Raw genomic sequence first — 17,416 nt, 5'->3', positions numbered from 1 at the left:
TCTATTTATTTCATGCATACACTATGAACTATCAAAATTTAATCATTATACTAAAAAGAAAAATACCAACAAAGACATCACTCCCAGCATAGACACAGCTCAACACCTTTAACAAGCTCAAAATCAGCTTTTCGTCCTGAAGTATTCCACATTTATAGTTACCTCAAACACGAGGAAGCCTCGAGTACAGCGTTTAAATAAAACAGATTTGCATTACGATTACAATTACAGACCCTTAAGCATACTTCCTTTTTTTTTTTTTTTTTGTACAGTAGTGAAGCAAGCGCCAGAGTCTTAAGACACTAGAAGTTTCTTAATCCCAGATTTCTGATCTGAAGTCAAGTATGTGGGAAACTTGATGTCGAACTTGATCTTCAAGTTCCCCTTTTTGGAGGGTTCTTTTGGTATTGGCATGCCCTCACGTGGTACAACCTCCACATAGTCTGGATGAATGACATTGTTAATTGGGATGGTTAGGCTCCTTCCATCTAGTGTGGTCACATGAGCTGTGTAACCCGTTAAGGCTTCAGCAAGAGAGATTTTCCTTGTAACGACCAAGTCATTTCCATCCCTTGTGAATGTGCTGTGTGGCTTTTCATCTATAATGAAAACAAGGTCTGCTGGTATCACGTTTGGTTGCTCATTCCCTTTCTCTGGGAATGTTATTTTTGTACCCTTTTTCCAACCAGGCTTGATTTCTATCGTAAGTATCTCTTCCACCGGCAATGTCTTCCTGCATATTGAGTAAAAAGAGAAGTTATTCATGGAGTTACTTCGACTCAAAACCATGGAAAAACAAGCAAGGAATGGAGATGAAAGCACATACCCACTAGCATCAGCTATTTCTCTTGAGATTTTCATCTTCTTGGTGGTGCCTTTGTAGAGATCTTCAAGGCTACATGGCAATCTCCTTTCAATTGGAGCAGCTTTTCGTGGGCCTTGGCTCATCGGCTGGCCATCACCGAATGAAGCGAACATATCATCCCCAAACATGCCACCACCGAATGACCTGGGACCGCCCCTCATGCCCATACCACTGCCGCCGCCGCCGCCGCCGCCACCCATTCCCCCAAATGGAGTCGAAAATCCAAAGAACTCTGCAAAGATGTCGTTGGCATTTCTAGGGTTGAATCTGAACACCGTTGGTCCATCCCCAGTTTGGAAAAACGATGCTCCACCTGGACCTCCGGCGCCTGGAGGAGGTACCTGACCTTTCAAGCCTTCTTCACCATATTGATCGTAGATCGCTCTCTTCTGTGGATCACTCAAAACCTGCCACAAATTTCAATAGAAACCCACAATTGAATATTAGCATTCGAAACAACGACCAGAACAGTTATCAATTCCTACAACAAACTTGTTTCATTGATCGACACAAAGTTTTCAGAACCCAAAAACCGAGACGATTAAATTAATCAATCGAGAGAGAGAGAGAGAGACGGAAACAAGGGAATTTTACCTCATAAGCCTCAGAAATCTGTTTGAATTTAGACTCAGCTTCTTTCTTATTGTTGGGATTCTTATCGGGATGCCATTTCATGGCAAGTTTCCTGTAAGCCTTCTTCAAATCATCGTCTTTAGCGCTCTTGTCTACCTGCAAAATCTTGTAATAATCTACACCCATGTGAATCTGGACCTCCCTTGGACTTGTTGTTGATCTAAATCTGCAAAAAGTTGGAAGCTAGAATTGTAGTGTTGTTAAAGCTGGAGAGAATCGCAATTGGAGTTGGGAGAAGAAGCGTCGGGGCGTAGAAAAGGGGTTCAGAAGGATGAGTCTGGAAGAACAACAGAGATCCAGAACACTGTGGAAGCTTCCAGATGGAATCCCATCATTCGATTTGGGAAAGCCACGTCACACTCTTTCTTCTTTTAATTTTATTTCTTTATCAAATTATGGGTTTAATTCATTTTTCTTCTCCTAAATATTATTGTAACCAAGCATGAATTGTTTTCTTAATCACCATGCAATTACCTCAAGCTATTAGTTAAGTCATTGGGTTCTTTTTCTTTTTTTATTATTTTAGTAAGATGAGGCCATCTTTCCAAATAAAATCAACGTAATTGGAAATCATACATTTTATTTATTTTAATGTCTAAATTTTGATCTTAGAACTTTAAATAAAAATTTGTTTGTGGGCTATGGTTTGTTCCAAATATCGGTGTCCTGCCCTCTTCTCCTCCGGATCCAAAACTGTGAAAGCCCAAGACAAAAAACTGAAGCTAAGTCATTAAGCCCAAATTCATAGGCCCAACAAGAACCAAGTATCAATAGGCCCAATAAGCCCTAAGTCTCGAAGCTCTCTCAACGATATTTCCAATCTCCATCTCCAATCCTCATCTGATGCTGTCAATTCTTCTTCCAATGAAGGAAACAATGGAAGAAGCACCATGGCCTCAAAAGCTTCAAGCCCTAACCCACATTCTGCTCTGCCCCACCACCGCTCCGCCGCTCGCTTCTCAATTCTTCATCGCCACCAAAATCCCCTGTTACCTCAATTGGGACTACCCTCCTCTCCTCTGCCCTAAATCTTCGATTTTCCCCTTTCTCTCACTTCACCTCCAATGGGGTTTCTCCCTCTTCCTCAAAAAACTCTCCCGATTCGGCCTCCCCAAAACCTCCTGGCGATCCAAATGCCCTTATCAACTTCCACCGCCTTTGATTCTCGCTAAGGGCGTCCACCCTGCTCAGTGGGATGATGAACAGAGGATAAACTACGCCAGAATGAGGCTTAGAAGAAAACGTCTCGGCAGCGATGTTCATCCCTTAATCCCTATTATGATTCCCAATATGTTGCTGTTTACTCTGCTTCTATGGAATCCATTCTCTTCCACTGATTGATACAACTCTGAAGTTTTTGCTGTAAATTGATTGTTTGGGCCCTCGGGTTTTTAGTAACTTATTAATGGCTGAATAATGTAAAGTGTATAAGTAAAAGAGCAGTTGGGATATAAACAAAGTTCTGAGTTTCTTTGTTTTCATTAATGCGTGTGGCTGAAAAGTAATTGAGGCTGAGAAATGCAAGAAATAATAATTAGAGAAGACAACAAATTGTGGTTCGAGTTTGTTGTGAATTCGTCTCTGTTTGGAAGCACACAGAAGGGATAAAGGAAGCTTTTAATTTGGGCTGCAATGGCATCGACGAGAGGGATTCAAAGGAACCATCAAATTCAAAACTTTGAATGCAAACTAATTTGTTTGTGTGGTTATTCTGAACTTCCATAACTGTGTGTGTGATTGCAACTGCTATTTATTTCTTGGATTGTTCACAACGCTATAACACTAATTATGTATATATATTTTATTTCCTTCTGCAAGAAAACCTTATCCACAATTGAATGGTTAAATCTAAAAGCCTGAGATCAATTTCTTAATTGGGTCAAATCACCATTCAACATTTAAAAGAAAAGAGAGAGAGAAAATGAAAGGAAAGAAACAAGAAGAAAAGGCATAAGTAGTGGATACATTACAAGCATATTTCGTTAATATCCATATACTTTAACGAGTTGTTCCTCACCTTGCTCCAAGTCACACCTAAAATTTTGGATTTTTGTTCCCATGTTCTTAGTTTCTGGAAAAATTAATTTAGAGTTATTTATTTCTTTGTGGTGTTACAAACTTACTAATCCTTAATATGATTGCTTTTTTTTCCTTTTTTTCTTATCCTGTTATAGTCTTTGTTCACTTTCATGGTTTAGTCTTTGCTCACTTTCCTATTCTTGTTTCAATTTTAGTTCCAATTTCAACTACTTTTTAACTCTTAGCTCAGTTCCTTATCGCTTTCTTGTTTTTATTCTTATTCTAGCTCACTTTTCTCTTCTAGTTCCAATTTTATTTCACTTTCTGCTTCTTACCCTTCACATTTAATTGGTTTGATATTTAAAAGACTCTATTTATTGTCACTAATAACCATGCATTATTGGACAAAGAATAAAAACAGCTTCATCACTATCATTGTTGTCAACATTGGCAATGAAATGCATAGAAGAAAGGATAAAACGATCGTTGTAAGAGAAAGAAGGAAAAGAACACGTTAAAATTTGTTATGAAAACAACGTTTTGAAATAAAATAAGACAAAAAAAAAAAAAAGAACAGTTGGGCTCAAATTCTTAGGTAAACGTAAATGTATGAAAGAATCCTACAAAATGAGACATATTTTAATTGGGGGGTTGGGTTAGCCACCGGAAGTCTAGAGATTAGAGAGGTGGAATTTGAACCTAAATTTAACCTTCTCATTGGATACTTTCATTTTGTTTTACTTTAACTTTATTTTATATTTGTTTTCACTTTATTCCTTATTGCCAATTATAAGAAAAGAAAAAGACTAATATCTAACTTTTCATTTTCTTTAATGTTTCTATTAATTTCCAAATAAAGTGGTTTACCAATCACCGCTAATCACGCATTAATTCTCACTTATTCCAAGGAAAAATAAAACAACAAACTTCATTTAATTGTCAAACTACTAATGTTGACATTTGACTATCACATTCTAATTCTCATTACAACACACTCCCAAAACAAAAGCATACACTTTTCTTTCTGTTTATGCAAAAATTATATGGATATTTTTCTCCCTTTATTTAATCTAACGTCAATTATATTTACAATATTATTTTCTAATTTAATGTTCAATATATGGAAGACGTGTGCACCGATTTAAAGTCCAATCACACTTATATCACATTCAAACATCAAAGTTGCTAACCGAAAAAAAATTGCATAGGTAATGCTGCATTATTATTCGTAGAGTTTTAAATGATGAATTTAGTGCAAAGTTTATGACAGAAACATCTTTGTTTTACGTAAAGCTTTCTTTTAAGTAAAATTTAGTATATTTTTGTTGTTCATAACTTGGACTTAAAAGATTTTATCTATTTGATAATAGCTTCCATTACACTGATTGTTCAAAAGGTAAACTTATTCAGATTTCTTTGAAAGGTCTGGTTTATGTTTAAATTAGCACTGGAGCTTTACCTTTAATAAAATACATCTTTAAACCTTTTTTTTTTCTTTTACTTTCACTTTTATTTTTAGTTTCATTTTCTCTTCTTTACCATTATTTTTTCTTTAGCAATTACCAAGTATTGACTCAGTAGTCCAAAGCCTGTGGAACTTTCCTTTACTTAACTTACTCCCCAGCTTTTTCCCTTTGGAACACTTCAATTCTGTGTTGATATTAGTTTTGAAAATATTGGGAGTGTAGTTAATTATAAGAACATATTCCTTTCTCTTTTTTTTTTCCAAATGTCATGAGGTCACTCTCAGTAAGCTTTTTAAAATTAATTTAGAAATTAAATAGAGAGGTATGGTTTGGAGTAATATTTTACAAGTTAAAAATAGAAAAAAAAAAGTGGAGAAATGAGAAAAGAGAAAAGATTGGGAGGGAAATAATGAATGGATGAATATTGAAAGTGTGTGTAGAGAAAATAGGGGATGAATGTGGGTGAAGGTGGAAAGGTCAAAAGATTAGGTGGTGGGGAGCGGGAGATTGGGTTTAGGGTATAATACAAAACGGAGGTCGCGCCTGAGAAGGTGGAGGGGGCGTGGGAGTGGGACCCTTCTGCACACTGAGCTGTTTGATAAGGCCAAGCCAAGGGCAAGGGGTGCATCCTTAGCCTTAGCCAACGCCATCCCTTTTTGGTCTCTTCTGAAATTAAAGCCCACATGATCCTTTCACTAAATGCCATTATTTTGTTTGTCCCACAACAACCCCCACATATCATTACTCCTTTTCTCTCTTCCCAAATCCTACTTCTTAATCTACCACACATTCCCCTTTTCAATCTTCTTCTATATCATATACACACATATAATCATCCATCCATCCATATTTCTTCCTATTTTCAACTTATACTACTCCTCAATAGCTTGTAATATTGGACATTTTATTCTAATTTTTTAGTATCCTAATGTAAATTTTCTTTTATACAGTACAGAGGGACACAATTGGGTTTGAACCAACCCATATATAATGTGAAAAATTAAATGATATGATGACTTATTGCTCTAACCCACTAGACCCATCATGTTCATCCATCCAAAAAGAGAATGAAAGTCCTTAAGGGTCGTGTGACCAAGTCAATTGATAAAGCATATTACTCAAAAGATAATATCACTCTTATCAATAATGCAAAGTCTTCAACTAGACTCCAAATAAATGTTGTGTGAGATTAACTTAAATACTGAGAGGCAAAATATTACATAAGTGTGTGAGATTTTGTTTTGTATTTCTCTCTTGAGTTAACCAAAGTGATAATATGATATCTTTTCAATTTATTGAAACAGTAATTGTATTTATTAAACATATAGAAAATTAAATATTTGATATTTTATTAATGAAGGAAGATCTTTTCTTTGGTTTGATGATGGTTAGAATTGGTCAAAAATTAAACTACCACCCTGAACACCTCACTTTTAGGTGCAGTTAAATAGAGGTAGGATTTGGTATTGGTTTAGTTGTAGCAAATAAAAATAAAAGCTTTATTGCACAACTCTATTATTATTATTATTTAGCTTCCAACATTTTTCAACACCCCAACATCAATTGCTACACCTAAATCCCACTTTATTTCTTTCCCATCTATCCACCTCTTGAAAAACCAAATTCAATTTCCTTTTTCTTTTTCTTTTTCTTTGCATAAAAATTTCCCCATATTCATTTAAAATATTACATAAAAATAGAGAGACAAAAGTGTAAAGTTCTACCCCTTCCATCCTTTTAATTATTCATTTGGTGTTTGCTTCCAAGGATAGCAAAAGAGGAATCACCGCACGGCCTAATAATTAATTTCCCTTCCATCTTTCTTATATCCAAATATGTATAAACTTATTGTTTATTCATAATAATAATTCATTAGTGTCTCAACATTTGTGCATATTCAATTTAATCTAAACTTTAATTTGATTTCAAAAGGCATATAACACACTCAATTAGATACATCCATTCATAAAGGATGAATCCATCTTTCCTTATTAATTAATCAACGAATAATCACAAATTTTCAGTTCATAATCAACAATAATTACATTGCCCACTCACAAATTCCGGTTAGCTTTCAAAGTATGCATTACTTCATTTGCACCCTTACAAATAACAAAATTAAAACTTACCTCCACACTCTACCTTTGGTTTTTCACTCTCCACAATTAAAACTTTTAATGATTATTATTCTTTTTTTCTCTTTCTACCCTATTTTGATCTAATGTATTAAACTATGCTTGCTTTTAACCTCTCGTCTTCTACAATTGTCTTTTCAAATATAAAAAATTTACTTACCTAATTACCATCCAATACTAAATATATAACTATTAAAAAAAATTCCAGCTGTTTAAAAAAGAAATGTAGTTGTTTTGAATAATGTTTGTGAACATTATTATCACATGATTTTACAATTTCCTCTTCTCTCTCAAACCATTTTTTTTTACCGAACTTAAGCTTAACACTTGTTTGCAATCTTTCATTTGAGCTTGCAAAACTTATTTATATTAATCTTAAATCAAATTAATAATATTTAAATTGATCATCCATGTGTAGGTTTATTATTTTTTCTAATCATGCTTAACTTTAATCCAACACGTAACTTGCTGACTAATCCAAATTAATGTGTGTTGCCTAGCCAAAACACACAACTACTTCTTCCTCGTGTCGTATAAGTAGCATGTACGTAGTTCTTTCTTTAAAACGCCTAAATAACTAAGACGGATTTCACAATGATAAAAGTTTGCACATATTATATTTTTAAAAATCAATATTAATTATGAATTAAATTTTTTTTTATTCATTTATAAACTTAGTAAAGATTGAAATATATGACTTAAAACAAATACAAATGATCACATAAATTAAGCGAAAAGATAATGGAAATTATGGTAATTAAAACAACGACTTTTTCAAGTAGTTGTAAAGAGTAGGGTCCACCAACATCAAAATTTCCCCCAACCCACTTGTACCTAATGAGTAGAGAAGCAAAAGGGGCCTATAAAATAAAATGTTACCTATCCCAACTCTCCTTCACTATACACACAACAACACAACACACAGTTCAAACAACACTCACACACAATATACCCTTTTATCCCCTCTCTTACCTTCTCCTTACCTTCTTCTTTCAACCCAACCCATTCATGGCTTCCTCACCCACATTATTCACTTCTATTCTCATTCTCACTCTTTTCTTCCTTCAAATTCATGCAAGAGAAAGCAAGTACTTCTTCAGCAAAATACCCAACAACAATGTTGACAACAACTTTGATGCCAAAGAAACCCAAATCACCAACGATGAGAAAGTTGATCCTTTAACAAATCCAGAAAAAACCACCACTTCCTCACAAAATAATCAACAGCCAAACTTCATCCCTCAAACCCAAGACAACGGCTATGGTCTATACGGTCACGAATCCGGTCAGCTCCCCCCTAATTCCAACAGCAAATTCTTCTCTCAAAACGGCCGCGAAAATGGCCGCTCTTTTACCACTACCACCACCTACAACGACGACGACGACAACAACAAATTCAAAAATGACGTTGTTTCTAATTACAAATCTGAGTCAGAAGAGTACTACAACTACGACGAGGACAACAACAACAACAATTTCCAAACTTTTGAAAATAGCGGCTCGAAGCCATACAAGAACTCGTTTTACTACAACAAGGATCTTTACGACAACGGACGACAAAGCTTCCCAAATGCCCGCCTTTCCCGAGACGATTACACTACAACTCCTCTGTACGACCAGGGAAAATACGATAACTTCTACAGCAACAACGGAGACCGCAACGATAACAACAACAATGACAATGGGAATAATGTGGTACGACAAGGAATGAGCGACACGAGATTCATGGAGAATGGAAAGTATTATTATGACCTCAACAGGGAGCCACACCATTACAGCAGATCATCCAGGGGCTATTTTGGAAACAACAACAACAACAACGGGAACTCATACCAGTACGGTAATTCCATGGGAAGGTATCAGAATCAAAATGATGAAGCAGAATTTCAGGAGGAACCCGATGAGTTCGTGCCATAAATGTTCGTTATTCCACTTCTAGATTAAGAAAGAAAAAAAACGATATATTTAATTTAGTTGTGCATGCGAACTATATATCTCCTTCTCTCCTAGTTTTACGTTTGCTTAATTCACCTCATATTTAATTCTGCTTTTTCTTCACAAAACCAAAATCCGCAGTCCACCAAAGATTAAATTATATATTTTTAGTGTCTGCTTTTTACTTTTATATATATATTCGTGTGGGTTAAGTGGTAACTTGTTTATCTTTTATGTTTTTGGGGTCTGGAACAATATGATATATAAAATGATATACAAATGTTTTTGTTTTCCATTATATCAATGGGTTATTGCAATAAAATAAATGTACATTGTTATAGTATTATTATAGCTTCTTGTTTATGTTTCCTTGATTCTTACGCTAGATGATAGTTTATTGTAACCATAACTAATCGATAATTGAGATGCATTTATTCCTTGTTTTATCATGTGTTCCTATCTCTATTATTGGACACATAGAGTAATTCTATTATTTCAAAAATCTCTTAAACTTAATATTACTGTTTAAATTTATTTATTAACATTTTTACTTTAGAATATATGAAAACATGAATTCACATGTTATATTTCTTTTAATAAAAATTATTACTAATATTATTTAACTAATTTAATTTTGTGAAAACAAACGGACTGAAATTTGAGATTTATTAGAGTATAATAACTAAAATGGAAGAAAAAGAAACCAAAATGGTATAATTTTAATATGTTTTTAATCTTCCAATTCTTTATATATAGAAAAGCTTAATATATCTTCTAATCTATAAATGTAGACAAATGAAAAGGAAATATTGGTAGTAAGTAGGGAAAGGTGTCCCTAGAAACCGATACTTTGGGAAGAGTTATTGAGTCATATGATGCAATGAATGCATATGTCCAAAATTACAAAGTATGCAAGAAATTTGATATGGAGGGGTTTGGTGGTCCATATTGCTCCTTAAGAAATACCTACTCCAAAGCGTATACCATAAATTAGTTGAGATAAGGGGACGCACCACCGCACCATATCCGTGACTCCATTTTCGTCTCTTTCAACCAAGCTGTTTGATATATACTCAAAGGAATGCTAACAAATAATGACAGATCATTTTTTTTCTTGTCTTCCATTTAATTTGTGGCTATGACCATAACATGAATACATAGATCCTTTCATGCATTTTGGCAATTCCATTCCTCCCGCATCTAAAACCTTACCATTTATCCAAAGTCGTTGATCGGTATAAAATTTCCTTGGGCTAATTGGAGAAGATGATGGGGAGGGTGAGTGATAATTAATTCAATGGGTCCGCCGGACAGTTACGGTGGTGGTCCATTATAGGCAGTGGGGGAGAAGAAATGGGAACAACCAGAATTGCACTTTTTTTTTTTTATAAATAATTTCTTTTTCTTTAGGGATATTGTGGGGATTGGAATATATATATTATCATATTTGATAATTGATGGGAGAGAATATGTATGCAAAATATTTTCTCTTTTGATATCTTTTGTTTGCTTTTTCTTTCAACTCATTAAACCTTATGCACTAGTTTTAATGATTAGGGTTCTTGAAATTAGTGTGCGTGGACAAATCCCATATATATATATATATACATGTCACAAATATCTCAACCCTGTTTTGGAAATTAATTTTGCATCTTTATATTAACTGTTTGTCTATAATTTTGCAACTTTACTATTTTTCTTGATTTGGTTTTCTATGGAGATGGTCCATTATCTAAGACAATCATTTGGTAAATCTGTATTTTTGCTTACCAAAATTATAAGTTTTTAAACGTTGTTTTCATTTATTTTGATAAAATATAGTACTTTTATGTCAAGTGATGCTTAATCGTTCTAAATGATTAAATGTGGGAGTGGGACAACTAGCTTAATAAAATAACACTAAAATGACTCAAATATATACATTTGATTACATTTATAAGTTTTCCACGTCTTTGTTTATTCTTGGAATTGATTTCTTTTCTTAGAATCAAGTTAACTACTACCCACAAACCACATTCATATTTTGTTTAAAAAAATAATAATACAAAGCATAAAAATTTATAAAAATAACAAGCATGCCCTTACTTTATTTTGGCTGATTTATTTCATATTTATTATATAATTATATGGCTAACAATTTCATAAAGTAAGAGAGAAAATAGAAATGGGTGGCTGTGATTGATTGAGAGTGTTGGGCGTGAATGGCGGATATTTGACTCACTTTTTTTCCCATTCTTTTTTAAAGTTTAGACAAAAATAGGGTATGAAAACGAAACAAGCAGTTTGCTTTGGCTTTTGTGGGGCTTTTCTCTTGTGGATGTGAAAAATATCAATTAATGAAACAATATCATGCAGTCAAAAAAGAAATACATTAAAGTCTATAACTATATTATATAGTATATTATATCATATATAGTCTTCAATTTCCGGTAGAAATAAGTGGCGTATTATTCTACTGTCACATGCTACTTTCTTAAATAAATTCCAATAACATTATTCACACACATCAATTTATATTTATTTCCATACTAAATGCATCTATTACAATTTACAACTTCATAAAGATCTAAGAAAAATGTATACATATACTTCATTCATTCATTCAACGTAGTACCATATTGTCAATTTATGGATGTTACCTAATGCAATTCATCCAACTTTATTATTTACTCCTCAAAATTAAACAATTTCACTTTTTAACGTTTCTAGTTACCAAATATCTAATCCATTTATTATAAAGAAAAAGGAAGAAAAAAACTAGAATACATTCAAGGTGATACGACATTACTTACTTATGGATGTTACCCAATTCAATTCCATTAACCATTATTATCTACAACCTAAAAACTTCATCATTTTTTTAACCTCCTCACATGCATTATATTATTTCTATACTAATCTTTGCTTGCATTATTTTGGTTCAACTGATTGTATGAATCAAAAAGTAGGGTAGTGATTGAAACTTATTACCAACGTTGAAATTATATCAGATGTTTAACCTTTCTTTACAAAAAAAAAAAGAAAATTACATCTAACATTTATGTAATCGGTTGAAATTAATTACCGGGTGATTATCAACACCATCGCTAAGAACATGTTTCGATAAATTTTCTAATTGTTTATATAACTACTCATAAATATAAAGAAAATGTCGATAGATACTTAAAAAATCAACCCAAACGGACTTTAACTACTCACTATCGATTGAGTAACATACAATATCATGTAAATCAACATGAAATAACAATAGTTATTTTGTCACTACAAACTCAACTACTACGGTCCTATAAAATGAAATAGTTAAAACACAAAATTCAAAATCACTAATTGCAATGTTTGGAGGTTCCATGCGTGTTACGACATATTATTGGCCGATTGATGTCACAATGTTAATAGTTGAATGATATTTAATGTGATGTCTTATAAAGTATATACCTAACCTAGATAGATAGCTTGGGTCAAACATGCAAGGCTATGAACACTCAAGTTTCATCCATTTTAGGTAAGCAATAAAAGAGTCACTTAAGGCCGGTTTTCTTTTTCTTTCATTTGATACCCAATGTCATCTTAACTATATTTTGATAAAATATTACAAATTCTAGAGGATTCAAACAAAGAGGGATAGACATTTATTTTTATTTGCTGAAAAAATTCGGACCCAGAACAAATATAATGACATGAACACAACATTTAAGTCAGTACAAAAAGAAATGAAGATGGGGATTCAGAAACAATAAAGTAAAAACATAAATTTCAGCAGCATATAATAATTAAAATGTTGGAGAAGTGTTCGTGGATGATCGTAATGTGTATGTATATATATTATATAATTGGGGACATGGCGTGGAATTGAAGAGACAATAATGATAGATTGTTGTGTGGAGTTTCTTCAGGTGTGTGTTGCCGACACAACTCATTAGTTCAACATCAAATCCATACGTTTCAATCTCCATTAAAATCTCTCCAAACTCTATCTTCTCAATTTTCTTTAATTTATTCACTTTTGTGTAATAATTACTACCACTGCCTACTCAAGTTACAAGATTAATTTATTCAAAATACCAAACAAACAGAAGTGAATGGATTAGTCAAAACATATATGTCAACATAAACTTTTTTATTGACGGAGAAAACATAAACATCATGAGTATATATAAATCTTGCAAGTTTTTGAATCAAGTACTGAAGAATGATTTGTAGGATTAGTCATGGGTAAAATTGTTTAGAAAACGTTGGTTTAGATATGAAAGTTTGTCATTAGAGAAGCACAACCGATGGATAAAAGGCCCAACTCACGTCTGGAATGAAAATAAGTGGCCCAATTAAAGACAAAGCAGATATAACAAGAAATCAAATTTAATACATATTGAGTACTTTTTAGAGCATAAGTACCTGATCATGTTCTGTAGTAGTGCATAATGTATGAATTAAACCATTTAATTAGGGGGAGTGTTTGGCAATCTGAAAGTGATTCATGTGGCAATCATTTAGAAGGAAGTCTTTCACCCTATGCTTCAAGCAAATTAGATGTGGACATTTATACATCACTTTAATGAAAATGATGGCAATATTAAGTAATTCTTTTTTAAAGAAAGAAAAAAGTGCTACCTCAACCATATGTAGGAAAAGGAAAATGTGTTGGGCCATTGTGGCATGGCAATGTTCACAAGAGAAATAGATTGGTAATAACTCTTTCATCCATTGTTTCTTATGATTTTGTATTGCTACCACTACACCTCTGCCAAAGGCTCTTCTAAACTCTTAACTTTTTAGTGGCCTTCAAAGCAACTCTTATCGCTTATCTAAAATGGATGAAAATCTTTAGAATAGAATATAGATTGAAAATGTTTCCATAACTCATAGTTTCTCATGTTCTAAACCTTTTCAAGTCTTCAGAGTTATTATTAATGGTTCAAAAACTACTGATGGAAAGGATGTTTTATTATGTATTAGAGGTCTATTTATAATATACAACTTTCAAATTAAAGGTACAAATACCAAGTTTTGATTGAGTATTACTTTTTTCAATACAAATACGAAGATATAAAGGTTGGAGAGTGGAGAGTGGAGGTTCGGGTCAATGCTAAGTTTAAGTTTCAATATAAATTTGGGCCACAATAAATGCGATGACAGAAAACCCCTTCTCTTGCAGCCTCTATTGAAAGAAAGCAAAGATAGTTAATGCTATGTTGATTTATTATTATTGTTTAGGAAAAGAAAAAAGGGAAGGTTTGTAATCAATCGGTCCAAGTCTAGTGAAGTCGGTGAATCAATTCATATATTCTATCTATGCTTTTTCATATTTTATAACACCAATTATTTACCTTTTTGAATACTACCATTTCTTGAATACACAACTGAAAGATTTAAATTTAAAATCTCTTAGCTCTCGACATGTATTGGTGAAAACGTTACCTCCATGCCATTACAATAGATGGAAGTAACATTATTGGTTTCTTTGTCTTAATTTCTTGTTCGTATGCAGTCCCTCTTTTACTTCATGGATCTCTTAAACATTGTCTTTATCTTCTCATTTCACATTTGTGCTACCATTAGGGGTTTCTTCAATATATATAATTTAAGTGTCATTATAAAAATAATTGTAAAAAAAAGACTAGAAATGAAAGATCGTTTCATAATAATATATATATATATATATATATTTACTTTCTCACAATTTATTTATTGGTGTTATGTTAAGAAGAAAATTAACTCAAATCTGCTAAAAAATCCATACACACAAAAATATGAAAGAGAAAAAAAAATCTGCTAAAGAATTGGAAATACAAATAAAGCCACATCCACCCAATAAACACTAATCTTATTAATCACGTAATTAACAGTACGAACGACTAGGTGAAAAAATGGTCAACTGGTTTAATACCTTGGTTTTTAGTGAACCTAAACTCTTCTAAAACAACAAACTATTCATCCATAATCATCCTCAAAATCAATAATAAGTAAAAGGTATCAATGTAAAGAATACCAAAACTATCAAATATCCAAAAAGAAAAGAAAAAAACTAAGCATCCTCTTTTTTATCACAAAAAATCATGAGTTAACCTTGATAACTGCAAATATACTCAATAATCCACTCGCATTGAAATGATATATCAAAGAATCATTTTTGAGATCGTTCAAATATGTAAAAGACCATTTTAATAAAATTGAAAAGAAGAAGAGGAAGAAGAAGAAGTGATTGTTAGGGGTGGACCTTCCGACAAAAACAGACCCAAAATGTTATCTTCATATTAAACAGCATTGACAAAGGTGTGCCTAAGAGGAGTATTGAGCACCCCATGACCAATTGGTTGTTGTACATATCCATATTTGCATCTTTTTACGTACACTCTTCACCTGCCCCCGCCCCTTCCATTTTCAATTCTTTACCCCATAATATCCCTTACCTTCGATCTCTTCACACATAGAAAGGTGGTTGTAGCAACCTTTTTGCTTAAATTAAAAACCTAATTTTCTTGGATATATCTGATAATATCATATATCACACTAATATATTTTGGTTAATTTGGAAGCTGAATTTTCAGTTTAGAAAAGAGAAGAGAGAATCATAAATAAAGGAACTACTTATTAAGGTCCAATTACTATTTTGAATTGTTTGTAGCTTTTTGGACGCAATAGAAAGTAGAAACTCACCCAATTTTGTATTCCAAACAAAAACCAAATGGGTCTTCTAAAGTTCCTAACCCCTCCTTTGTTTGTCCAATCTCATCATTGATATCTACATCCCCCCCTCGTGATTTTCACATTCAATATATATATATATATAAATACTATCACATTTCATGCAATAATATCTCATCTGTTCTCACCAAACGATTCATTCCAAAACCTCCATGTTTAACCAATCTGTGAGCCTCCTTTCCCTCTTCACTCTCTTTTAACTAATTAACGTAACGCTTCCCCACCTTTTTTCTTTGAACTCTAATTATTAAAATTCTTTTGTAGGATCATCAAGATCTTCTCAATGGTTGGCCGCTTGGACTTCAGGTCATGAACTCCACACTTCGATTAATGGCTGATTCAGGAACACACACATTACCATCTGCCCAACCTTCCCCTAATTTGCTCATTCCTTCATTCAGTTTCTCCTCTCTCTCTTCCTCTGAACTCGACACTCTGGTTTACTTTTCTCTCTCTATTTCATTTTTCTCAATTTAACCCAACTCTTCTTTCTTTCTTACTTACATTTGGTTTTTGACAGTCGACGGCCTCCTTCTTTCAAGACCCTAGCGTATCGCTTGGACGGCTCATTGGACTAAAGCCGGCCGACAAGACGTGGTTGTACTTTCCGACCGAGGAGAAAAAGAGTGTGTCGGCTAATTCTGCTGGCCGCCGCGTAGATGATTCCAAAACGAAGAACGCCGGTGAACATGAAATTATATCGGGACGAATCTGCATTCCGATTGTGATTGGTGTGATCTTGAAGATGATTAGAAGTCGGAGAAATTCCAGAAAGTGTAGTGTAGGATAAATTATTCCTTGGACCTGATTCTTAGAAATTTGTTATGATGGAAGATTATTGAGTCTAATAAATAAATTTCTCGGTTGGTTTTCTTGGATTTTAAAAGCTGTGTTCAACAGTTTCAATGTCTAATCTACCTCAAGAGTATAAAACAAAATACGGATCAAGAGTTTGAGATTTCATTTTCCCGAGAAACAAACAGAAACCAGGTTTCGAGGACTAATCGAAAATGTATTTGATCAATTTCTATCGAAAATACTCTCTCCTAAGATTTTGGCCTTTTTCCCTAACTCACTCGATAAATAAACATAACTAATAAACAAACATAAAATAGTTTGATTAGAATAAATATTAAATTCTTAAATTTTCCATTTATTCACTAACCACATATTTGTTGGTTTCATAAACTCTATTAAATTCTTAAAACATTACAACTTTACCACTCAACATTTTATTACTTCTTAAAAAAATTAAGAATTTAAGGTTTCGGATTCACATTTTTTAAAAAAATATTAAATAAATTACAATTAATTAAGTATCTATATTTTCATCCTAATTGAAAAATTAAGTTTATATTTCCTTTCTAATCATTTTAAATTAATTAATATTACGTATTTAAGAATAATCTAAATCTTAATTATACAAAATGAGCCATATATAAATTAAAAACAACGATTCTAATTATTATTAACAAAAATAAATAAGGCCCATTTTCAAATGTAATTAGGATAAAAAAAATCCAAAAATCATTTCAAAGTCTAAATCGGAAGAGGAAAAGTAATTCTCATTCCTACGTGGATATTGAGTTCAAACTCTTCTATAAAAGTCACTTCTTGGCCTTCATAATTTTCAATTCCCATCGCCAGATTAATTTCGTACA

At 32.8% G+C, this 17,416-nt stretch overlaps 4 protein-coding genes across 4 annotated transcripts; 3 read left to right on the top strand and 1 right to left on the bottom strand.

The window, feature by feature from the left end:
* Positions 1-102: 102 nt before the first annotated feature.
* Positions 103-1,812, bottom strand: LOC101221195 (dnaJ protein homolog 1). Its single transcript, XM_004134638.3, has 3 exons — positions 1,460-1,812; positions 827-1,272; positions 103-733 (listed from the first exon to the last, which is right to left on the bottom strand). Exons 1-3 carry the CDS (start codon positions 1,622-1,624, stop codon positions 295-297), a joined length of 1,050 nt encoding a protein of 349 aa, XP_004134686.1. The 5' UTR covers positions 1,625-1,812; the 3' UTR covers positions 103-294.
* A 318-nt stretch (positions 1,813-2,130) lies between these two features.
* On the top strand, positions 2,131-3,207 carry LOC101221431. Its single transcript, XM_004134639.3, has one exon. The coding sequence runs from the start codon at positions 2,342-2,344 to the stop codon at positions 2,837-2,839; it is 498 nt and encodes a 165-aa protein (XP_004134687.2). The 5' UTR covers positions 2,131-2,341; the 3' UTR covers positions 2,840-3,207.
* Positions 3,208-8,003: 4,796 nt separating this feature from the next.
* LOC101203056 (protein E6) lies at positions 8,004-9,353 on the top strand. Its single transcript, XM_004134899.3, has one exon. It carries the CDS (start codon positions 8,127-8,129, stop codon positions 9,033-9,035), a length of 909 nt encoding a protein of 302 aa, XP_004134947.1. The 5' UTR covers positions 8,004-8,126; the 3' UTR covers positions 9,036-9,353.
* A 6,435-nt stretch (positions 9,354-15,788) lies between these two features.
* Positions 15,789-16,779, top strand: LOC105435964. Its single transcript, XM_011659923.2, has 3 exons — positions 15,789-15,922; positions 16,020-16,193; positions 16,276-16,779. The coding sequence occupies exons 1-3, from the start codon at positions 15,908-15,910 to the stop codon at positions 16,543-16,545; spliced, it is 459 nt and encodes a 152-aa protein (XP_011658225.1). The 5' UTR covers positions 15,789-15,907; the 3' UTR covers positions 16,546-16,779.
* The last annotated feature ends 637 nt before the right edge of the window (positions 16,780-17,416 follow it).

The sequence above is a fragment of the Cucumis sativus genome, chromosome 6 (genome assembly GCF_000004075.3).
Source record: "Cucumis sativus cultivar 9930 chromosome 6, Cucumber_9930_V3, whole genome shotgun sequence".
In the NCBI taxonomy this organism is placed as follows: Eukaryota; Viridiplantae; Streptophyta; class Magnoliopsida; order Cucurbitales; family Cucurbitaceae; genus Cucumis; species Cucumis sativus.
This window is presented reverse-complemented; position numbering and strand designations above follow the sequence as displayed.

Excerpts from the sequence above, each read along its gene's own strand:
- LOC101221195 (XM_004134638.3), bottom strand. The coding sequence starts at position 1,624 with ATGGGTGTAGATTATTACAAGATTTTGCAGGTAGACAAGAGCGCTAAA. Across the intron at positions 1,273-1,459 it reads AGATTTCTGAGGCTTATGAG|GTTTTGAGTGATCCACAGAA; the intron begins GTAAAATTCCCT and ends AATTTGTGGCAG. Across the intron at positions 734-826 it reads GAAATAGCTGATGCTAGTGG|GAAGACATTGCCGGTGGAAG; the intron begins GTATGTGCTTTC and ends CTCAATATGCAG.
- LOC101203056 (XM_004134899.3), top strand. The coding sequence starts at position 8,127 with ATGGCTTCCTCACCCACATTATTCACTTCTATTCTCATTCTCACTCTT.
- LOC101221431 (XM_004134639.3), top strand. The coding sequence starts at position 2,342 with ATGCTGTCAATTCTTCTTCCAATGAAGGAAACAATGGAAGAAGCACCA.
- LOC105435964 (XM_011659923.2), top strand. Across the intron at positions 16,194-16,275 it reads CCTCTGAACTCGACACTCTG|TCGACGGCCTCCTTCTTTCA; the intron begins GTTTACTTTTCT and ends GGTTTTTGACAG.